The following is a 24,213-nucleotide window of genomic DNA, read 5'->3' as shown; positions in this document are numbered from 1 at the left end:
CATCAATAGAAGAATAGTGGAAACTACTTTAAAAAAAAACACACACAAGGCACTGGTATTATAAAGTTTATTGAATGTTTTCTTAATTTTCTGAAAATAAAACAAAAACACAGGGGATATGTATGTTGACTTACATGACGTCTCTGTGCGTGTCTGAGCTGATCAAATTAGGCTACACGGGGAGGTTATTCTGGTGGCTGGCTTCAAAAAATACTTGTATGCAATTACATAAAAAATGTGTGCAAGGTTACCACAGAAAAGTAAGCTAACTAATTACCTGTCACTAAAATCATTCTACTACAACTGTTGTCAATGTAGCTTTGCCAGATAATGATATGATATCTTACTTAACAGAATAATGGGTTTGCATAAAATATGATTTCATGCAGTTCTGAATGAAGACACTGTTTAAAAGCTCCACTAAAAAGTTTCATATGTTAGTAGATGGTTGATAAAAAATTAGGTATCGTTGAAAATAAAAACATATTTCTAAAATTGTTTGATTGAAAACAGTGCACTATTTCCTAAAAAAAATCCCCTACCAGGAAAGAAGGGGCTGGCAGTAAATGTAGCAGGGTTCGTTCCTGTAAACTAGTCAGGTGTTGGTGCGAGAATTCTGTTCTCTAAATTCTGTGCTCTAACCGTTCAATTCTGTCATGTTTGAATAACTAACACTTTAACCAAATAGGATCCTAGGCCAAAAGATTTGAGGGGCTAACTCAAGTCTCCTTCATGTACAATGAAAGTACCAAGTCAGCTTATCAGGGTTTGGAATTATTACAAAGTGTGACTGGCACCCCAACATTATTTTACAACAAATATCATCCAGTTTAAATTAATTAAAATAAAACTTGTTTCATTTACTTTTTTTTTTTAAGTTTATAAAACTTCACCTATAGATGGCAACCATCCTGAAGTCAGGTAGCTACATCACCTAACGATAAGATGTAAAAACTCTGCTACAAAAGGTTATTTATCCATCAGATTCCAAAAATGTGTTTCCCCAATGTCATATTCCAGTTAAGTATCAACGGCAAAAATTCTGTTTACAACAATGTGTTACACAGGTGTGACCCTTATTCAGAATCAACTGAATGATGTGGGACACAAAATTGTATTTTCAACAGATTTGAGATCTATCAGATTTATTCAATGGGCCATATGCTAGAAAAGGGCATGAGGGTCAAAAACAGCTAACAGTTGGGGAATATTTAGATTCACTTTTTATGTTTCCATTCTTTGGGGGGGGTGCGAGTGTGTGTGTATACATGTGTCAGGGTGTTGGAAGACAGGTAGCCATCTACTCTGCTGCTTTTTTGCTCTCCTCAGTTGGCTGTCCAGTAGCGGTTTCCACAGTCTTGGAGGCCTAGGAGAGAGGAAGGAGGGCACCGATAAGAATGGAGAGAGCGAAGAGTGTATCGACTTAATTCGGTTTTCATATCAAATACCTTCTTTTTCTTCTTCTTCTGTGTTTTGCGACTAGCTGAGCTCTGCAGTAGAGTCTGAGGGAGAGAGAGATATTATTTTTTGTCAATCATGAAATTTCTTCTATGGAAGCCACAACAGAGCTGGCAAGTGTGGAAATATACCGGTCAAAACCTCAGATGCCATCTCACAGTTATCTAGTGTAGGCTCTGAGGTGCAAATCCCTGTTCATTAATAGTTATTCATGTAATATGAGCAGTGAAGAGCCTTTCAGGTTGCCTGGGGGCTCTGGGCTGGGATCCTTACCCTAAGCTCTGCGTCCTGCACTTCGTGCTCTGACTTGTAGAGCTCTGGCTCAAAGGGTCCGCTGGTGATTCTATGGGGGCCGTTGGCCATCAGCAGCACTGTGAACTTAAACTGGGCCACAAACTCTCCTGAGAGACAGAGTGAGAGATGAGACAGGTAACTCAAAACAGAAGGAAAGTGCACAGAGGATAGGAAAAGACAGATGGAGAGACTCACCCTCCTTCTCGTTGAGCACACTGAAAGGCTGTAGCAGCTCGTGTTTGGCACACTCGACCACGCCCAGGCGGGCTTTGGCCTCATCCTCAAACGCCCTGAGAGGAGAGCAACAGGACAGACCCGTTAGCTGAGGAGGTTTCCAACGGACATTCAAAGCACCTGACTCAGCATCAGAGATGGTTGATGATTTAAAAAAAATAAAAATAAATAAGAGTATGGTCTTGGTTATAACATCTCTCTGACACTTCTAATGTGCTTCCATTTGGTGTCCTACCTGAGAGTGAAGGGCATGGCATCGAAGCGTCGCTCCACCTCACTGAAGAACATGCGGGAGGTCTTCATCTTCAGCCCGTACTGCTTACTGGGGTCCCTCTTGTAAATCGTGGTCCTCTGGCCTCCATCCCTGGCCTGGGCATAGGAGCATAGAAACATTGGACAGTCACATTTAGCCAGGTAAGAAATGTAAAGGAAAAAGATTTGTATGGGGCTTCTTAGGACAGTTCATTGGGGCAGTGAACAAAAAAAATAAACATCTCCCTCTCTCTTACCTTCCCTTCACCAGTGCTGATCAGGACATCCACAGCGTAGACCTCGTGCACCTCAAACTCCGCCTTCTCATGGTCCTTCCTGCAGATCGGCATCAACAGTAGCCAATCAGAGCAACTCGCACAACTCAAAGCTTTCAGTTTTCATTCAGTCTTAGTGTCCTCCTGTCTGTCTTTGTGGTATTGTACTTTGTCAAAGCACTATTCTCCACAATTCTCTGGGGCGGCAGGAATTATTACAAAGTGTGACTGGAGCGGCAGGTAGCCTAGTGGTTAGAGCGTTGGACTAGTAACAAGTAACCGAAAGGTTGCAAGATCGAATCCCCGAGCTGACCAGGTAAAAAGCTGTCGTTCTGCCCCTGAACAAAGCAGTTAACCCACTGTTCCTAGGCCGTCATTGAAAATAAGAATTTGTTCTTAACTGACTTGCCTAGTTAAATAAAAGTAAAACAAAATAAGTGTTCAAGTGCTTGGACATTAATGTACCTTTGCTGGTCTGTGGGGTTCTGAATGATGGTTTTCTCTCCATCGATGATGTGCTGCTTCAGCTGATGAGATAACATACCTTAAACAGAAAGGTACAAAAAATACAACATTGCAACGTTTTTCTCCCTACATTTGACTGTTGTCACACAACAGTAACGTTCATATGTTAAAGGTCAGATAAAACTGTTGATTCACTATCTTAGACCCATGAACCAGAGTCAACTTAACTAGTAAAGGCACTCACCCTCGATGGCCGTGCATTTGAATGACTGAGCAATCTTGTTCCATGCCTCCGTCACCTTTGAGTTCTGATTGCCAGGCTTGACAAGGCGTAGAGCTGCCTCCGCGCACATGTGAGCCGCATTGATCACATCAGCTTTCTTCCCCGTCACTGGAGCCTCCTACATACACAGGGCAGAGGTTGAAACTTTAAGCCTGTTGCGATGAGGGATCAAAAACCAAGTCATAAGGTCATACAAGGTACATACCTTAGTAGCTCCCACAACAAAACTATGAGCTACATTAGAGATGAAGCCGTCAACATGGACTCCAAGATCACTGCAGAAATAAAGGGGGCAGAGATGGAAAGGAAAGGGGGAGATGAAGTCATGAGGACAATAGAAGTGCATCAGACATTCAGAATTATTTCTGCCAGGGGTGTGAATATTTATGTAAATTAGATATTTCTGTATTTAATTTTCAATAAATTTGGAAACATCTCTAAAAACATGTTGTCATTATGGGGTATTCTGTGAAGATAGGTGAGAAAAAAATCTATTTAATCAATTTTGAATTCAGGCTGTAACACAAACTGTGGAATAAGTCAAGGAGTATGAATACATTTTGAAGGCACTGTATGTAATTGTGTAAAAGGACTAGATGAGATTATTATTTCAATGTTGTGTTCCCAAAGATCATATGGGAAAGATGTCAACAAAAAATACAAGGTCAGACAAATATGAAAGAATGGAATGTGTGTGATTATATTACGGTGAGTGAGGATATGCTGAGGGTGAGTGAGGATATGCTGAGGGTGAGTGAGGATATGCTGAGGGTGAGTGAGGATATGCTGAGGGTAAGTTTTGTTACTGGTTTGTTCATGTTCACCTACAACAATACTGCAGGGGGCTCAATGTATCTCAAAGAGAGCAACACTAGCAATTTCATTGTCATGGTGGAAGGACACACACAGGATTTTGTTACAGTAATGAAAAAGGTTACTTTTCAGATTCTAAGAATGGCACAGCCATACAGTACCACAGCATAAGCTGGCATTTAACCATTAGTTGGGTCTTAAACAATATTCCAAACAGTGACATTCTTATATATTGACACAAAACAGGAAAGGTAGGGTCAGACAGATAGATGAAGACAAAGGTGGGCAATTCAACAAGTAAGATGAAGAGGCTTGATCAACTATGCAATGGCCAAAGTGACAATTGAACACCAATGCCAGATGAACATGACATGTAATCCAATCATTACTTAGAATTTGCCACATGACAGATAGACATAAGGCACACATACATAGAGACGAGACCTAACAGAAAATACAAGCCAACAGCCAAGCATCAGATGCATGAGAACACAGCCCACAAGATGACAGACGAGAGGGGTACTAGAGAGACACAGAGTGATGGGGGCCACGTTACTGCAGATGGAGGTTCCTACATTTTGACCAGGTCCCCATCTTTAAGTGTGTAGTCAGGGTCACTCTTCAGGGGAGAGAAGTGGCAAACACAGTTATTGACTGAGACGCTGGTAGGGAAGGCAATGCCTGGAAGAGGGAAGAGAGAACCACCAAATCTTTAATTTAAAATAATCTGTAGTGTTTGTGAGAGAGACCTGACTGATGTCAAATGACGTCCCTATTCTTGCCCCATATCACTCTTCATAGTTCTGTCATCTCACTGGCATATTCAATGACCCATCCCACGTTCAGGCCCATTGTGAATGTGTGGCATGGACACATGCAGACTCCTGCCAGACTGAACTGATCTGGTGATGTTTCTAATTTGGAGACAGTATGACAACACACTGACCCACTCACGAGAACAACCACTGCTTTGAACCACCTGCCCTACATAAACAGCGATGGGAGACTGGGCAAACAGTCTTATCAGTACAGTAAATAGCCCGATTCCTCTTGCACTTCTCACCCATCCTCATCTCCCCTCTATCCCAGCCCCTCACCTTTCTTTAAGTCTTTCTCCTTCCTGAAGACCTTGCCAGTCTCGACCATGATGTGGGCATCTCCCTTCTCACACAGGTTGACGACAGACACCCCTGACTTGGCCGCCTCAATCACCACACGCAGGGCCTCTGGATAACAGACGAGAGGGTGGTCAGGGGACTAGGAGGTGGAGCGGTATCAGACAGATGAGGTCAAAAAAATGAGTGTAGAAGTGAGACCAAAGATGTCATTATTACATTCAATCGCACCATATGCATTCTCCATGAATAAGACTACCCATTATGGTTGTATTATGTCAAGATGAATCAGCAGCCATTTAACTAGTTTCAACATCGGGTTATGAGTCATAACCTAGGGACTGAGGCCAGTCTCTGAAGTCCATAGCTGGAAACCAGCCAAACATCCAGTGCCAAACATTCAGAAAGTATTCTTACCCCTTGACTTTTTCCACATTTTGTTGTGTTAGAGCATGAATTAAAAAAATATATATAAAAAATTTAGATTGTGTGTCACTGGCCTACACACAATACCCCATAAAGTCAAAGTAGAATTATGTTTTTAGAAAATGGTACAAATTAATTAAAAATGAAAAGCTGAAATGTCTTCAGTCAATAATTACTCAACCCCGTTGTTATGGCAAGCCTAAATAAGTTCAAAGGGAAAAAATGTGTTTAACAAGTCACATAAGGTGCACACTTACTGTGTGTAGTGTTAACCGTGATTTTTGAATGACTACCTCATCTCTGTACTTCACACATACAGCACCTATTAATACATTTTTATATGTAACCTTTAACTAGGCAAGTCAGTTAAGAACAAATTCTTATTTACAATGACGGCCTACACCGTCATTGGTTAGTATTGTGGAGTAACTACAATGTTGTTGATCCATCCTCAGTTGTTTTCTCCTATCACAGCCATTTAACTCTGTAATGGTTTTAAAAATCACCAATGGCCTCATGGTGAAATCGCTGAGCGGTTTCCTTCCTCTCCGGCAACAGAGTTAGGAAGGACTCCCTGTATCTTTAGTGACTGGGTGTATTGATACACCATCCAAAGCGTAATTAATAACTTCACCATGCTCAATGCAGTGTCAGCTATTTTTACCCATCTACCAATAGCTGCCCTTCTTTGCGAGGCATTGAAAAACCTCCCTGTTTTTTGTGCTTGAATGTGTGCTTGAAATTCACTACTCGAATGAGGGTCCTTACATGTAATTGTATGTGTGGGGTACAGAGATGCGTTGATCATACATTTTTCTTGAACACAATTACTGCACACAGAGTGAGTCATGCAACATATGATTTGTTAAGCAAATATTTACTCCTGAAATATTCAATACTTAGGCATGCCATAACAAAGTGGTAGAATAATTATTGACTCAAAACATTTCAGTTTCTTTTTTTATTACATTTGCAAAAGTCTCTAAAAACAAAAATCCACTGACATTGTGGGGTATTGTGTGTAGATCAGTGGCACATGTCAATTTAATCATTTTTAAATTCAGACTGGAACACCAAAATGTGGAAAAAGTCAACGGGTGTGAATACTTTCTTAAGGCACTGTAGTTAACAGTTAATCCGTTAGACCTACATTTCACTTCACTTGGAACAAGTAAACTAACGTTAAATAGCTACCTACCCACACCACCCACACAGCTGGCTAACTATCAAACTCTGTTGTTCCAATTAATCTGTTAGTCAGGCAACATAAATGCAGTTATCCCCAAACTGTGAACTAGCTAGCTAGGACTTATAGAATAGCTAGTCAACTAGCTACATCTAGATAACTAACAAATAAGGTGTTTGGTTAGCTAGCTTGCGTGCTAAACTCGACAGTTAGCTGTCTGATGTGACTGTAGATGATATAACAGTTAGCCTACGTTCTTGACAAAATAACCGCGTTAACATTGTTCACAAAACAACGTTAACGTGAAGTCAGCTTGCTAGCACCAACAGTTACAAGACAACTAGGAGCGGGCCCTATTTCCATTCCACACGTTTCTAAAACTGCGACTAGCATGTCAAAGCACATGGCTGTTGGACTGTGCCTTCTTAGTCATTGATTGGGCTTGTTCGACATTACAAACGACAGTACATGCGACTGCCAACTGGCTGATGTCCAACATCACCTTGCATCATAAATAACGACTCATTATTATTTGTAGATCAGTCAGTCAGTCACAATTTACCCATGGACATTCACTGTTTTGACGCTCTCGAACAAGGCCATTGGTATGTGCCTACCTGTTATGGTGACTACCACTGTCACTACGGGCTGTGTGTACGAAACGAAAGGCATGCAGAGTAGGTCACCTCATTTCAAGTCCCTCCGATCGGACACTTACGGTTGGCGATGTCACCTCCCATTTTGTACTTGGTGACAACCAAGTCCTCCGCGATGGTCTGTTCTTGTTCTTCGTTGTCAGACATCTTGACAACGGCTCTCTTTACAACAGTTTTCCTGATATGTCAAGCTCCAAGACCTATACACACACATCCAAAGCTCTACTCCGCTGCTAAAGCCCAGCCTCCTCGTCCCAGATTCTCCTCCCACCTTCTTTCTACGTAAGAACAAAAAACGTCCCAACAACCATGCCGCCAAAATGAGAAGTGAAGCTTCATGGTTTAGATTGTAGTTTTTAATCCCCTTCTAGTTACTATACATATACACTTAGCACCACATAATAAACTACATTTCACACATTCATCTACATCCACAACATGGGTTGCGTTCCAGGTCGTCTTTTTTTGGATTGGCACTGTGACGGAGCAGCACCTTTGCTGCGAGTACAACATGCCAAGAAAGGTTCTAATCATTACTGACTCAAGTAGTAAATATTGTGCAAAATGTGGGTGACACATCCTCATCCTAATCATCATATTCTCCGGTGACTCTGGAGCAGTCGATACTCTGGAGAAGAGTCCATTAGATACAGACGGAAAATGATTAGGCAGTTATCGTCAATCCAGACAACACTGATCACTGACTCACTGAGCACGATATACGGAGAGAAACCCCATCCCAACAGGGGGCCTTACTGCCTTTGTCAAGACAAGTTGTTAATTTATAATGTGATAAAATACAAATACCACATGATCATCTGTTTTGAATTAAGTTTGTGTTAATCATGGAAATATCAGCTCTGTGCCATTTCTTTTGATGCCCTAAGGGGAGAGGAACATTTGAGTGTCTTACAAGTAGGCTAAACATTTGAAAACATTCTGATTTATTCGATATTCGAATATGGTCAAAACTGATTTGGTTTCTGAAAAGATAAATGAATGAAGAAGCACTGAACTGGAGAGCTAGGACAAAATTACAGTAGGTGCACGCACACTGCCCAGGTGAGGAAACGGCCAGCCTCAGGCATGGATTTCAGTACCAGAGTGCATGCTGCGCTTTTAAGCATGGATGTTGTTTCTGGTGTTGAGCTCCAGTAATCTGCTCAAACCAAGTGCAATAAAGATGACATGGAACGTGCCCATTCATTTCTCACTTACCCCAATAAATGGGACTGTCAGAAGAAAACAGCAAGACCAGCACAATAGCACTAAAGATCTAGTATCAACAAACTGAATGAGAACTATGTCCCCCTGATAAATAACAATTATGTACATTCTTCAAAGAATTTTATTATTAAAAAAGCAAAAAAAATCACTAAAAGGTAACATTAACATATTCAAAACATGAAAATACAAGAGAAAAAGGACATTGTACAAATACATTTTTTGTTCTTATAAGTAAACACAAATACAAAGCTTGTAATCTGGCCATTTCATTTAGTGCCTCCCTCACTCACAGTGCCTTCCACTTGTAATACAGAAAGAAAACATCCCAAAGCTTATGTTATTATGGATAAAAACATGATCAATGTAAACCTGTAACAGACACATTAAAGATACAAACATAGAGATTCTGGGTTCGAGTCCAGGCTCTGTTGCAGCTGGCCTTTACCGGGAGACCCATGGGGCAGCACACAATTGGCCCAGCGTCGTCTGGGTTAGGGGAGGGTTTGGTCGGCAGGGATGTCCTTGTCCCATCGCGCACTAGCAACTCCTGTGGCGGGCCGGGCGCAGTGCATGTTGACACGGTCGCCAGGTTCACGGTGTTTCCTCCGACACATTGGTACAGCTGGCTTCTGGGTTAAGTGGGCATTGTGTCAAGAAGCAGTGCAGCTGGGTTGGGTTGTGTTTCGGTGGACGCACAGCTCTCGACCTTCGCCTCTCCCGAGTCCGTACGGGAGTTGCAGCGATGAGACAAGACTGTAACTACCAGTTGGATACCACGAAATTGGGGAGAAAACGTGGTAAAAAAAAAAATAACATAAAATAAAATAAATATAGTTATAAACATGCCATACATATGTTTAATATTGGATGGCTTTCTCCCCTCCCCTGGTCCTTCATTGATTTCAATTGGCATGGAAGAGCTACAGAGGCGGCTATCCTCTTCAGTGCCAGCGAGGGAGGTCCACTTCCCTACGTGTTCACAGCATTAAGCTTCAGGAACAACCTGCTCTGCCAATAGTCTGGATTGTCAAAGGAGCAATCTCCGCCACTAGGTTCCCCTACCCCTGCACGCACTTTTACAAATGCCCCCATCCCTGTGTGCTGACCCTCCATACCTCCCACTGCGCCTTCACCTTCTCTCTGCACATTCTCGTACTCCACTGGGTCCCCAGCTCCAGGGGCGGCCAGGGAATCCATGTCCTCGTACTCATCCACCTCTCCCTCTCCTCCTCCTTGCATCCTCAGACCCTCCCTGCCTCGCAGAGTCTGCCGCAGCTTGGGCTGCCTGTTAGTGTACTGATAGTCATCCTTTTCTATGTATTCGTCATCCTCCTCTTCCTCCACCTCTCTCTCGCCTCTCATCCGCTGTTTAGGCGTAGCCCCAGGATGAGGGACATCTCGTGTTGGGGGATCGTCTGGTCTTTCACTGGCCCCTGGTCCAACACCTCGAATGTCCATGTACTTGTATTCCACATCACCAGAGCCATGTTGCTCTGTGTTGTCTGAATCAGAGTTGAGAGCAGGGAATTCATAGTCCTGGTGTTCTTCATTCTTGGTTTGGCCTCCCCTGTTCTCCCCAGCTGATGTCCTGTACCCCATGCACTTTGAGTACTCTGTGTCCGGCACAGAAGAGCATTGCCTCTTGTTCATCTTCAGCCGCTGTGGGCCATCATTGGAATGTCCAGGTTGCTGCCTGGGGGAGAGATACATAATGGACGCCTGTTTGTTCATGTACTCATATTCCTCACAGGCCCTGTCATGGTCCTCCAAGGGTCCTGATGGGTATGAGGAGACCTTGGATGTCTTCCCGTGAAGCAGGGTGACCTGGGAGCTAAACAGTATGGTCTCTGTGGAGAAGAGTGACAAGATAAAAAGGAGTGAGTAAGGTGATCCAGGGATCTGAAATGATCTGAGTCCTCTTGCAATTAATACTGACATTCATATACTCAGAGTTATAACAATGCCATGCAACCATCCCCAAACACATGTCATGCAAAACCATATACACTTTTTATATGGCTTAATGAACATTCATAAATGCAACATGTTCAACAGACAGAAACTCAAAGATAGATGTTTCTATACATATTGTGTGGTATGTTGGTTTGCGTCATCTATCTCTGATATATCACCTCTCTCTGGGCTGTCACCCAGTCCGGGGAGCATGTATCCGCTCTGGTCCTTCTCCCCCTCTGTGTCAGGGGAGGGGGTCTCAGACGGCCCCCCTGACATGCTGTCCCTCTGGGACATGTAGGCACTGTCCTCCCGATGCCGCTTTCTCCGCATGCTGCCAGTCAATAAAAAGTATTCGCTCATCTCCAGCTCCACCACAGTGCCCCGCCCTTCGGAACTCTCTGACATGGTGCGGGCGGAATTGAGGCGAGAGCGGGACGCTGATGGCCACACCATCTATACAGGGGAATAAGGGGTATAATGCAATATGAGTGATCAATCCTATAGGATTGATATAGGGTGGAAGAGGTGTTAGCATGTTCACGTTTTCAAGTACACTACTGTTCATAAGTTTGGGGTCACTTAGAAATGTCATTGTTTTTGGAAAGAAAAGCATTTTTTCCCCCATTAAAATAACATCGATTTGATCAGAAATACAGTGTAGACATTGTTAATGTTGTAAATGACTATTGTAGCTGGAAACGGCAGATTTTTAATGGAATATCTACATAGGCGTACAGAGGCCCATTATCAGCAACCATCACTCCTGTGTTCCAATGGCACGTTGTGTTAGCTAATACAAGTTTATCATTTTAAAAGGCTAATTGATCATTAGAAAACCCTTTTGCAATTATGGCAGTTAGGCAGAGTTGCAAAGAAAAAGCCATGTCTCAGACTGGCCAATAAAAAAAAAAAGATTAAGATGGGCAAAAGAACACAGACACTGAACAGAGGAACTCTGCCTAGAAGGCCAGCATCCCGGAGTCGCCTCTTCACTGTTGACGTTGAGACTGGTGTTTTGCGGGTACTATTTAATGAAGCTGCAAGTTGAGGACTTGTGAGGTATCTGTTTCTCAAACTAGACACTAATGAACTTGTCCTCTTGCTCAGTTATGCACTGGGGCATCCCACTCCTCTTTCTATTCTGGTTAGAGCCAGTTTGCGCTGTTCTGTGAAGGAAGTAGTACACAGCGTTGTACAAGATCTTTAATTTCTTGGCAATTTCTCACATGGAATAATTTCTCAGAACAAGAATAGACCGACGAGTTTCAGAAGAAAGGTCTTTGTTTCTGGCCATTTTGAGCCTGTAATCGAACCCACAAATGATAATGCTCCAGATACTCAGATAGTCTAAAGACGGCCAGTTTTATTGCTTCTTTAATCAGAACAACAGTTTTCAGCTGTGCTAACATAATTGAAAAGGGTTTTCTAATGAACAATTAGCCTTTTAAATCATAAACTTGGATTAGCTAACACAACGTGCCATTGGAACACAGGAGTGATGGTTGCTGATAATGGGCCTCTGTACGCCTATGTAGATATTCCATAAAACAAATCTGCTGTTTCCAGCTACAATAGTCATTTACAACATTAACAATGTCTACACTGTATTTCTGATCAATTTGATGTTATTTTAATGGACAAAAAATGTGCTTTTCTTTCCAAAAACAAGGACATTTCTAAGTGACCCCAAACTTTTGAACGGTAGTGTATGTTTGTATGCAAAATGGTCATGGTTCATCTCCAGTGACTGACCTGAGGGTTATCCAGTCCTGGGGTCATAGGCAGGTATCCAGCCTGACTGCTGTGAACACCCTGAGGGGAATACAGAAATGGGACAGAATGGGGATTAGAGGAAAACAGGGTAACCAAAAGGTGGTTCGATCTGCCCATGTTACATAGATACGGGCCAGGGGTTTTCCTAGATAGGTCACATGGTCCGGAAAAACTTGTGGCTCCTTGTATAGTGTATGAATATGGAGAGATGACTAATATGAGCCCTCACCCTGTGACTGTCCATTCCTGAAAGTCTCGAGAGACTCCTGGCCTGTGACCGGTAGAGAGGGGGCGTGCCGTCCTCATCCTGGTCCTCCTGCCCCGCCTCCATGTCATCCAGCTTTGTGTTTCGTTGGTAAGATACATCTGAGGGAGAGTCCAACGGGCTGCATTCCCCCTGGTGGAATGCAACTTCAGTCATCATCAAATTCTCCAACAACATTATTATCCTCATGAGCTGACATTTGGTTTGGATGAACAAGAGTGTGACTGTCAAGTAAACGGCACAGTCTTTGGGCTGTAATGACTGGCATTTGGGAGTGGAAAAGGACATTCTTAGCATATAGATTTGTAGGGCTACTGATAACTGATTTCTCCCAAAGATGGCATTCTGTCTTACCTTGATCACAAGGTACCTCGGCGGGTCCCTGGCCATTCTGGTAAACTCATTGGCCAGTTCCTTGAAGGTGGGACGGACATTCTCGTCAATCATCCAGCCTGTAAATTATAATAATGCCACGTGAGTCCCATTGAAAATAAAGTGCCAGTTGTTTGTGCATTCTTTATCAACTATACTTTCAGATCAAAACTAATTATTTCAATGTAATACATCCAGTGTACTCTAAGGACACGTGGGTGAGGACATGTGCAGCACAGTTCTGGACATATTGTAGCCTGTTTAGGCACTTGGCAGATGCGCCAACAAAAATGGTGTTAGAATAGTCCAGACGGGATGAAATAAAGGCGTGTAGGAGTCGCTCAGCTGCAGGTTGTGATCGCATAGGTCTTAACCTGGCAATGTTCCGTAAATGGACATATTAAACTTTGGTCATACTCTTGATGTGGGCATCAAACGAGAGCTGACTGTCAAATATCACACCCAGGATGTCAACCTGACTGGAGGGGAGGACCTTGACACGATCAATATTGAGGCTGAAGCTGCTGATGATAGTGCAAGTGCCAATCCGGACGACCTCTGTCTTTTTGCAGTTTAACTGCAGGAAGCTCAACTCCATCCATGCCTCGATGTCCTGCAGGCAGCTGACCAGAAGTGCAGTGGGCATTGGAAGTAGGGGTGCTGAATTAAAAATATATATTAATAAAAAACCCTTCTAATTTAGTGTACCCTGCGTGCACAAGCCATGTGGAATTCTGGGTCTCTGGCAGCGTTTGGAACTGCCGATCTGCGGTCATGAACACAGAGTTAATCTCAGCCTATGCTGCCCTTCAGTCCCTTGACATTTTGGCCCTGACGGAGACATGGGTCACCCAAGGGAACCCTGCTACTCCAGCTGCTCTTTCTGACTATGTTTTCTCTCATAGTCCGAGAGCATCTGGTCATCACGGTGGTGTCACAGGTCTACTCATTTCTCCTAAGTGGAGATTTTCCATCTCCTCATTTGAATTCCATAATGTCACTGTCACTTGTCCACTCAAGCTTAACATTATTGTAATCCATTGCCCACCAGGTGCCCTTGGAAAGTTCCTCAATGAGCTTGACACCTTGATAAGCTAATTTCCTGACGATGGCTCACCGCTCTTCGTACTTGGCAACTTCAACCTCCCAACGTCTGCCTTCGATTAATTTCTTTCCAACTCTGTTTTCGTTTCTCTTTCCTCCAACCCTAACCACAGCCCCTACCCAGATAGTCATGCGCCATCGCAATCCTTACTCTCTCTCTCCAACTACTCTCTCCTCTTCTATCCTATAATCTCTCCATTCTGCTAAATCCTTCTCCCTCCTGTCTCCTGATTCTGCCTCTTCATCCCTACTCTCCTCCCTTTCCACATCCTATGACTCGCGCTGTCCCCTTTCCTCCCGGCTGGCTCTGCCCTCACCTCTTGTTCCGTGGCTGAGTGACTCATTGCGAGCTTACAGGACAGGGCTGCGGGCAGCTGAGCGAAAATGGAGGAAACTTAACTAATCCTTTCACTCCCTCCTCTCTACCTTCTCTTCCTCTGTATTCACTGCTAAAGCCACTTTCTACCACTCTACATTTCAAGCTTCTGCCTCTAACCCTAGGAAACTCTTGTCTACCTTCTTCTTCCTGCTTAATCCACTACCCCATCCCTCCTCTTTCTCTGCAGACGACTTTGTCAACCACTTTGAGAAAAAGGTTGACAACATCAACTAATCATTCACTCAGCCTATTGAGTCCACTGATCTCACTCACACAGAACTACCCTACAAGGTGACGTGGAGAGGATCTGTGTCTGCACCACGTAGTCTCACTAAAGGTGTCCCCCAGGCCTCGGTTCTAGGCCCGCTCCTCTTCTCTCTATACACCAAGTCACTCAGCTCCGTCATATCCTCACATGGTGTCTCCTATCATTGCTATGAGGATGACACTCAACTAATTTTCTCCTTCCCCCCTTCTGACACCCAGGTGGCGACGCGCATCTCTGCGTGCCTGGCAGATATCTCAACTTGGATGTCGGCCCACCACAGGCTCAATCTCAACAAGACGGAACTGCTCTTCCTCCCGAGGAAAGTCTCCCCGCTCAAAGACCTCTCCATCAAGGTTTACAACTCCACAGTGTCGCCATCACAGTGCAAAGAACCTTGGCGTGACCCTGGACAACCCCCTGTCATTCTCTGCAAACATCCAAGCATTGACCTGCTCCTGCAGGTTCATGCTCTACAACATCCATAGAGTACGACCCTACCTCACACATAAGCGCCGCAGGTCCTAATCCAGGCACTTGTCCTCTCCTGTCTAGACTACTGAAACTCACTGTTGTCTGGGCTCCCTGCTTGTGCCATCAAACCCCTGCAGAACGCTGCAGCCTGCCTGGTTTTCAACCTTCCCAAGTTCTCTCATATCACCCCACTCCTACACACACTCCACTGGCTTGCAGTTGAAACTCACATCCACTACAAGACCATGGTACTTGCCTACGGAACAGCAAGAGGAACTGCCCCTCCCTACCTTCAGGCTATGCTCAAACCCTACACCCCAACCTGAGCATGCCATTCTGCTCCGGCTCAGCCGAGTCCAAGCTCCTCTCTGTCCTGGCACCCCAATGGTGGAACCAGCTTCCCCCTGAAGCTAGGACAACAGAGTCCCTGCCCATCTTCAAAAAACATCTGAAACCCTACCTCTTAAAACAGTATCTTAAATAATCGTCCTCCTCACCTCGAACCCCCCCCCCCCCCAAAAAAAAAAAATACATCAAAATTAAATAAACTTAACCAGCACTAGCACTTGAGGCACCCCCTGTCTGACTACAACTGTGTGTGACCTACTAGGACCAATGGCTACAAACTTGTAGCGATCAGTGAGATAGGACCTGAACAAGTTCAGGACAGTGTCTGACAGGCCAAGGGGCTTCTCCATGCAGTTCAGCAGGATGGTGTCGCTGACCGTGTTGAGTGCTGCACCGAGGTCCAGCAGTATGAGGATGCTGGCAGCCCCAGAGTCAGCATTCATGAGGAGGTCATTAGTGGCCATTACCATGGCAGTCTAAGTGCTGTGTCTAGCTCTGAAACCCAACTGGAAGGGCTCAAGTAGGTTGTGAGTGGCCAGATGGTTTTGGAGTTGGCCAGAAACAGCTTACTCAGGAAGGGCAGATTGGAAATAGGCCTGTAGTTCTGTAGGTTGTCAGGGTCAGATCCAAGCTTTTTAAGTACTGGTGTGACTGCGGCCAGTTTGAGCTGAGGAGGGACACATCCAGTGATAAGAAACGTGTTGATAATTTCTGTGAAGAAAGGCTCTAGAGCAGGTAAGCAGGTTGTCACAAGGGAGGTGGTGATAGGGTCAAGTGAGCAAGTGGTGGGCTTCATTGTCCTAACCAGCTGACTTCATCAGCTGCAGTGACTGTGGTGAAGGTGGAGAACCTTGACTCAGGGAGGGTAGGACTCAGTAGCTCAACTACCAGGGCTGGAGAGGGCAGGATGGTGTTATTCATGTTTTACATTTTGCTTTGGAAGAAGCCCAGGTATTGATTGCACCTTTCTGGGGAGGCTGAGGTAGAAGAATTGTTCACAGGTTGGAGGAGCTTGCTCACAGTAGATAACAGCACCCGGGAGTTACCACTGTTTCTTTGGCAGAGTGGGTAGAGGGAAAGCTAGGTATATTGGTATTGAGGGTGAAGGAGAGAGGGTGGTCACTCACACTTGACCATGACCATGTAGACATCTATGGTGCAGATGGGTGGCTGGGAAAGACGCTCGCCCTTCTCCAGAAGGTCTGGCACTTCCTGTGGACGCATCGCCGAGTAGGGCTCCGCCCCGTATGACATCATCTCCCACACTGTCACTCCTGCAAGACGGAGAAATATAAGACAGTATAAAATTATGGTAACTCAACATACACATACACACAAGTACTTTGAACTTTCTTACCGTTGATATAAAAGTCTATAAAAGCACATGAAACCCACACACAAACACACACACAGTGACTCACCATAGCTCCAGACATCACTTTGATGTGTGTATCTGCGGAACAAGATGCTCTCCAGAGCCATCCATTTAATGGCCGTCTGTGGTGAGAGAGACAAGACAGGGAACTATGTCACCATGAATTACACCGAGTTCAAAGCCTGTGGCCACTGGAAAAAAACATATTAGTTAGTGTTCATGGCAGCAATACAAAACACGTATAGAAACAGGGCATTTACCTAGTCAACATCTCACTTAAGACAAATGACAGCAGATGCTTCTAGACAATTTTGAGCAGAAGATAAATAATAGGCTGAGACATTATCCATGTCTAGTTTTTCCATGTGACCTAACGAGGAAGTCAACACACTTTCACCTCATTGTAGAAGTACTTTTTGTCATCGGGGTAGAGCAGGTCTGTGATGCCGTAGTCAGAGATCTGGACCATGTAGTCACTCTTCAGGAGCACGTTACGGGCTGCCAGGTTTCTGTGGACCATCATGTGTTCCTCCAGATAGTACATACCCTGACAGGGGAGAGCACACACACACACCTCGGTTACATACACAATCCCACACACACCTTTATCACATACACTTCTGTCATATACAGTGCCTTCAGAAAGTATTCACACACTTGACATTTTACAAATGTTGTTAAGTTACAAAGTGGGATTAAAATGTATTTAATTGTCCTTTCTTTTGACAACGATCGACACACAATCCTCTGTAATGTCAAAGTGTAAGAAAAATTCAATGATTAGAATTACCTATGGCAGCGGTTACAGCTGTGAGTGTTTCTGGATAAGACCCTAAGAGCTTTCAATACCTGGATTGTACAATATTTGCAATAAATAAATTCTTCAAGCTCTGTCAAGTTGGTAGTTGATCATTGCTAGACAGCCATTTTGAAGTCTTGCCATAGATTTTCAATCCGATTTAAGTAACTGTTGCTAGGCCACTCAGGAACATTCAATGTTGTCTTGGTAAGCAACTTCAGTATATATTTGACCTTGTGTTTCAGGTTATTGTCCTGCTGAAATGTGAATTTGTCACCCAATGTCTGGTGTAAAGCAGACTGAACCAGGATTTACTATAGTATTTTGCCTGTGCTTAGCTCTTATCTGTTTTATTTTATCCTAAATAACTCCTTAGTCCTAGTCCTAGTCCCTAGTTTATCAATAAATACAGCATACCATTAAAAACAATTGACATTTTTTGCATTCACGTAATACTAACATACATTATTCCTCTGAAGCATACTCATAACATGATGCAGCCACCATCATGCTTGAAAATATGATGAGTGGTACTCAGTGATATTGTGTTGGATTTTCCCGAAACATAAAACACTTTGTATTCAGGACAAAAAGTTCATTTCTTTGCCCCATTTTTGCCTTATTGCAAACAGGATGCATGTTTTGGAATATTTTTTATTCTATACAAGCTTCCTTCTTTTCACTCTGTCATTTAGGTTAGTATTGTGGAGTAACTACAATGTTATTGATCCTTCCTTAGTTACTGGCGTGATTGGGAGTCCCAAAGGGCAGTGCACAATTGGCCCAGCATCGCCTGGGTTTGGCCGTTGTAGGCCGTCATTATAAATAATAATTTCTTCTTAACTGACTTGCCTAGTTAAATAAAGGTTAAATATATTTTTTTATCACAGCCATTTAACTCTGTAACAGTTTTAAAATCACCATTGGCCTCATAGTGAAATCCCAGAGCCATTTCCTTCCTCTCCGGCAACTGAGTTATGAAGGACACCTGAATTTTTGTAGTGACTGGGTGTATTGATACACCATCTAAAGCGTAATTGATTTAAAAACAAATTGTTGCCCTTCTTTGCGAGGCATTGGAAAACCTTCCTCTTCTTTGTGGTTGAATCTGTGCTTAAAATGTACTTTGACTGAGGGAACTTAGAGATAATTGTATGTGTGGCGTACAGAGATGGGGTAGTCATTAAAAAAATCATGTCCATGCAACTTATTATGTGACTTCTTAAGCACATTTTTACTCCTGTACGTTTTTATGCTTGCCATAACAAAGAGGTTGAATACTTATTGACCCAAGACATATCAGCTTTTCACTTTTAATTAATTTGTAAAAAATTCAGGCTGTAACACAACAAAATATGGAAAAAGTCAAGGGGTGTGAATACTTTCTGATGGCACTGTACATAATCACTCACCCGCTCACCCAACCACCACCAACCAACCAACCAACCACCACCACACACACCGGTATCTCACCTTGGCAATCTGCACACACCAGTTGAGCAGCCTCTGTGGGTCCAGGCTATCCCCGTGGTGTCTGATGTGCTCCAGTAAGGACCCCTGATTGCTTAGCTGGGTGACCAGCTGGAGACTAGCACCTGGACAGACACCTAAGAGCCTGACGATGTACTGGTGGTCCAAGCTACCCATCGCCAACATGTGCTGCAGGGGTTAACATCTAACAGCATTAATAAGAGTTTATTTTTTTCTCAGAGATTCAGTGTTTAATAGTTACATGTACAGGGTTGCAGGTGTGATTGCAGGGTAAAGTGAACATCTTAGGCCTCGAGCTGCAACATGCAGAACTAAGTGAAATAAAATAATGAAATGGTAATAAAAAACAACAATATCAATATAAATAGTCAAAAGTTTGGACACACCTACTCATTCAAGGGTTTTTCTTTATTTTTACTATTTTATACATTGTAGAATAGACACAAAAAAATAGACATCAAAACTATGAAATAACACATGGAATCATGTAGTAACCAAAAATGTGTTAAACAAATAAAAATATATTTAATATTTTATATTCTTCAAAGTAGCTACCCTTTGCCTTGATGACAGCTTTGCATAGTCTTGGAATTCTCTCAACCAGCTTCATGAGGTAGTCACCTGGAATGCATTTCAATTAACAGGTGTGTCAACCTCTTTGGGATAGGGGGCGGTATTTTCACGTCCGGATGAAAAGCGTGCCCAAAGTAAACTGCCTGCTACTGTCACGTTCCTCGTATTCTCCCTCATCGGAAGATATGTCGAAATCACTCGATGACCAATACGCAGCGGGTTGACTGTTCCACATCATATTTATTATAGATGGAAACGACAAAACAAAATAAACACGCAAAGGAGAAAGGTGACAGTTTCACAGGTGAAACGAAACACAGTGCAAAATACAACTACCCACGAAAACCAAACAAACACACACCTACTTATAGGACTCCCAATCAGAGGCAACTAGAAACACCTGCCTCCAATTGAGAGTCCAGCACCCAACTCTACACATAGAAAAACAAACCTAGAACCTATACCAAAACTAACACACCCCACTACACCACACACACAAAACCCCATAATACAAAACAAATATACCTCTGCCACGTCCTGACCAAATATAATACAAATAATACCTATATATTGGTCAGGACATGACAGCTACTCAGGCCCAGAAGCTAGGATATGCATATAATTGGTAGATGTGGATAGAAAACACTCAAAAGTTTTGAAAATTGTTAAAATAATGTCTGTGAGTATAACAGAACTTATTTGGCAGGCGAAACTGGGAGGACAAACCATCCAGGCATTTTTGTTGTTGTTGAGGTGACTGTTTTCAATTGGTTTTCTATGGGAACCTAGATTTCTGTGGCACTTGGTTGCAGTTCCTATTGCTTACACTAGATGTCAACAGTCTTTAGAAATTGGTTGATGTTTTTCTTTAGAGAAATGAAGAAGTACGGCTCTTCAGAACGAGGGTCCAGCCTAGTGCTCTCTACTGTTTTGATGCGCGCTCCAGGTCACTGTCAAGGGGTGTACTAGAGGCGAAGTCAGAGCAGAGTAATGATAACAGGCACACTTTTATTTTTGTTCCAAAACGAGAGCACTACATAATTCAAATGCGCTCAAAACACGGAACATAACAAAAGTAAGGCGCGTAACAAAACACCACAATAACATGAAACAATTACACACAAATACATGATGGGAAACAGAGGGTTAAATACAAGTAGATTGATTGGGGAAATGAAAACCAGGTCTGTATGAAACAAGACAAGACCAATGGACATATGAAAAATGGAGCGGCGATGGCTAGAAAACCGGTGACGTCGATCGCCGAACGCCGCCCGAACAAGGAGAGGAGCCAACTTCGGTGGAAGTTGTGACAGTCACGCGCTTCACGTTGTTTTTATCCGATATTGAACACAGTTTATCCCGTCTTAAATTTGATCAATTATTTACGTTTTAAAATACCTAAAGTTGGATTAGGAAAGTTGTTTGAAATGTTTGGACAGCGTTTACAGGTAACTTATTAGATATTTTGTAGTCATGCAGGGCGAGTTGGAACCGGTGTTTTTCTGAATCAAACGCGCCAAATAAATTGACATTTTGGAGATATAACGACAGAATTAATCGAACAAAAGGACCATTTGTGATGTTTATGGGACATACTGGAGTGCCAACAGAAGAAGTTATTCAAAGGTAAGACATGAATTGTATCGTTATTTCTGAGTTTTGTGTCACGCCTGGCGGGTTGAAATGTGATTGTCATGTGTTTGTTTGATGGGGTGCTGTCCTCAGATAATCGCATGGTTTGCTTTCGCCGTAAAGACTTTTTGAAATCTGACACGGTGGCTAGATTAACAAGAAGTTAAGCTTTAATTTGGTGTATTGCACTTGTGAATGTATGAAAGTTAAATATTTCTTTTTTTTTTTAAATTAATTTTGCGCTCTGCAATTTCACCGGATGTTGTCGAAAAGTTCCACTAGCGGAACCCCTAGCCATAACAGGTTTTAAGAATTCATTTGTGGAATGAGTAGGTGTGTCCAAACTTTTGACTGGTAATAACATACATATTAACAACTGCAACAGTGATGTGTGTCGGTGGGGTGCAGCAAGAGTCAAGATAAGTGGGTATTAGGTCAGTATGCTTTAAGGGGCAGGGGTTCTTGAGAGTGGGCATGTGAGAGTCTTTTCTTACCTCTGTGATCTCATGGAAGGTATTTTGCCCCATTCGATCATGAATAGTCTTTATGGCCACGGGGATCTTCACTGAGTCACCTTCAGGAATCCAAATGCCCTGAGAAATATGGAGGAAAAGAGAGGGGGAGAGGGGTTACCTCACAATGAAACAAAAACAAGTAAGGTAAGTAGCACAATACATGTAGGGCCTACGGGAAAATCAGAGAGGTGCAGGGTGATGATGATAATAGGGGCTTTAAGAGGGTGACGGTTAATGATGTAAACACCTTGTGGACGGAGCCAAACACACCGGTGCCCAGTAGCTTGATCTTACGGAGTTCCGTGTCCTTCAGGATCCTGGCATGAACTTTGACCACTTTCTCACCAGGGTCCAAAGGCTCAAAACTCTACAGACACATACACGTCATGCACACAATTAATATCAACACATATCAAGACAATAGACTACACATACACATACTCTTATTAAGAGATCCTAATTCTCTCTCTCGCTCTGGCGCTCTCTGACACACACACACTCCCCTCCCACCTCACCTCTCCACTCTCCAGGTATCTCCTCATGGCTCTCTTGCGCCGGATGGCAAGACCTCGGCGGTACAGAACACTCATCACAAAGATGGAGAAGCCCACTATCACTGCTGCCAATACTCCCAAAACAATTCCTGTAATGGATTGGCTGGAAAGACACACATGTATCAGCCAATCAGCACCTGATATACAATAATGAATAATGCTACATTCTAGACTAAACAAAACTTACAGTGAGGATAAATCAGGTTGTCAGTCACAGGTAAAAAAAATATAGAAACTACACTCACCTATCAGTTAATCTGGTGGAGTCCAAACAGTCCCCAATTCCTGGGCCTGAGCAACTGAAAACACAGAGCAGAGAGATATTTACACACACACACACACACACACAGACACACACACACACACACACACACACACTAGCCCCATTCTCTAACTTGTCTCTCACCCCTGGGTGCAGTTGAGGTGGCAGGGCTCACAGCGTCTCTGCTGGTTGGGGTATTTAAAGATGAGACCCTTCTCCCCCATCACTCCTTCAGGGCATGAGGACACACAGTGAGGACCGTCCCTCAGACTGGCACACACCACACACTCATTAGCTCCCTGCCGAGAGAAAGTGAGAGAGTGAGAGGGAGAAAGAAAGCAAGAGAGCGAGCAAGCGAGAGAGGGGGAGAGAGCGGTAGAGGGGGATGGAGAGATGGAGACAGTTGACAATATCTTTGTAATTGTGGTCCAAAATATTATCCACAAGGTGGCAGTGAAGCATTACATTTTGGATATACTTTGAGAGACACTTTTCAACTGATCACTCTGAGCTCATAGAACTGTCTTTTTAAGATGCTTTGAGAGAGGTCTATGGGCAGATGTCAGAGGTGAGCATACCAGTCCTATGCAGGTGGGCTGTCCCTCCTGGACCTCACACTCCGAGTGACAGGGCATACACTCGCCCTTCAGACTTGTAAACTCACGCCCCTTCCTGGAGAAAAGCAGAGATTGAGATTGAAAAGTAGGTTAAACACATAGTCACGTACACACATTGAGACATACTGACAAATCTACATTATAATAAAAATGCATTGTTTTGAATGAGTACTGACCCAGTGAGAAATCTGCACTGATTGACACAGGTTCCCCCCCGGCTGTAGTTCTTACAGGATAGACACTGGTCCGGCCCAGCACCCCAACACCCCTCTGACGAACACAGAGGGTCACACACGTGCCCCTCCGCAACTACACACACACAAAAAATATGCAAAAAAAACTATTAGTAATTCACTAGTGTACCCGCAAAACAATTACATTTACTTAATGATTTTGAAGATTTCACCCAATCTCTCTCCTCTATCCCCCGTCTCACCACATTGGCTCTGGGGTCGGTTGTCCTTGATGTCGATGTTCTTCTGGTGGCGCTGTGGGCGGGAGCTACTACTGAAGTGGCGTGTCCAGTTGACGGTGTGCTGGTAGCATAACTTCCTGTTTCCTGTGATGTAGACGCCGCCGTCATTGATGCTCTGCAGTGAGCGCAGCCCCAGGTAGGTCAGTGACGGGATACGCATTACCAGCAGGGCGTAGCCCCTGAAGAAGAGGGAGGAGGGAAGAACGCAGGAGGAGGAAGAGGAGCAAGGTAGAGGGATAGGGTGATGACAGAAAGAGGGAGAGCCAAGAGAGAGAGAACAATTAAGGTGGAGGGAAT

At 43.6% G+C, this 24,213-nt stretch overlaps 3 protein-coding genes across 4 annotated transcripts in view; 1 reads left to right on the top strand and 2 right to left on the bottom strand.

Annotated features, from left to right (window-relative positions):
- Positions 1-53: 53 nt before the first annotated feature.
- On the bottom strand, positions 54-7,761 carry LOC106583219 (proliferation-associated protein 2G4). Its single transcript, XM_014167140.3, has 12 exons — positions 7,520-7,761; positions 5,172-5,300; positions 4,650-4,755; positions 3,467-3,536; positions 3,223-3,379; positions 2,979-3,057; positions 2,496-2,574; positions 2,222-2,355; positions 1,948-2,042; positions 1,732-1,859; positions 1,449-1,502; positions 54-1,366 (listed from the first exon to the last, which is right to left on the bottom strand). Exons 1-12 carry the CDS (start codon positions 7,602-7,604, stop codon positions 1,301-1,303), a joined length of 1,182 nt encoding a protein of 393 aa, XP_014022615.1. The 5' UTR covers positions 7,605-7,761; the 3' UTR covers positions 54-1,300.
- A 1,026-nt stretch (positions 7,762-8,787) lies between these two features.
- LOC106583220 (receptor tyrosine-protein kinase erbB-3) overlaps positions 8,788-24,213 on the bottom strand; it is a 45,365-nt gene continuing 29,939 nt past the window's right edge. The window contains exons 12-28 of one of the 2 annotated variants that reach the window (XM_014167141.3): positions 23,878-24,095; positions 23,618-23,750; positions 23,403-23,496; positions 22,969-23,123; positions 22,808-22,861; positions 22,524-22,665; positions 22,256-22,375; positions 21,988-22,086; positions 19,268-19,453; positions 17,387-17,542; positions 17,042-17,117; positions 16,748-16,894; positions 13,033-13,130; positions 12,643-12,810; positions 12,393-12,452; positions 10,817-11,093; positions 8,788-10,531 (exon numbers count right to left, since the gene is read on the bottom strand). In XM_014167141.3, coding sequence (XP_014022616.2) covers positions 9,654-10,531; positions 10,817-11,093; positions 12,393-12,452; positions 12,643-12,810; positions 13,033-13,130; positions 16,748-16,894; positions 17,042-17,117; positions 17,387-17,542; positions 19,268-19,453; positions 21,988-22,086; positions 22,256-22,375; positions 22,524-22,665; positions 22,808-22,861; positions 22,969-23,123; positions 23,403-23,496; positions 23,618-23,750; positions 23,878-24,095 — 3,061 coding nt within the window. In that variant the 3' untranslated portion in view covers positions 8,788-9,653. The remainder of the gene's footprint in view (positions 10,532-10,816; positions 11,094-12,392; positions 12,453-12,642; positions 12,811-13,032; positions 13,131-16,747; positions 16,895-17,041; positions 17,118-17,386; positions 17,543-19,267; positions 19,454-21,987; positions 22,087-22,255; positions 22,376-22,523; positions 22,666-22,807; positions 22,862-22,968; positions 23,124-23,402; positions 23,497-23,617; positions 23,751-23,877; positions 24,096-24,213) is intronic. The other variant, XM_014167142.3, reaches the window with a different exon arrangement.
- The window catches only part of LOC106583223 (FKBP prolyl isomerase 11), a 45,320-nt gene continuing 42,280 nt past the window's right edge, over positions 21,174-24,213 (top strand). Inside the window, exon 1 of the mRNA XM_082967476.1 lies at positions 21,174-21,487. Within this exon, the coding sequence (XP_082823602.1) occupies positions 21,441-21,487 (47 nt within the window). The 5' untranslated portion in view covers positions 21,174-21,440. The remainder of the gene's footprint in view (positions 21,488-24,213) is intronic.

Source organism: Salmo salar, chromosome 22 (assembly GCF_965601325.2).
Source record: "Salmo salar chromosome 22, fSalSal1, whole genome shotgun sequence".
NCBI classification, from domain to species: Eukaryota; Metazoa; Chordata; class Actinopteri; order Salmoniformes; family Salmonidae; genus Salmo; species Salmo salar.
Note: the sequence above shows the minus strand (reverse complement) of the source record. Positions and strands in the feature narration are given on the sequence as shown.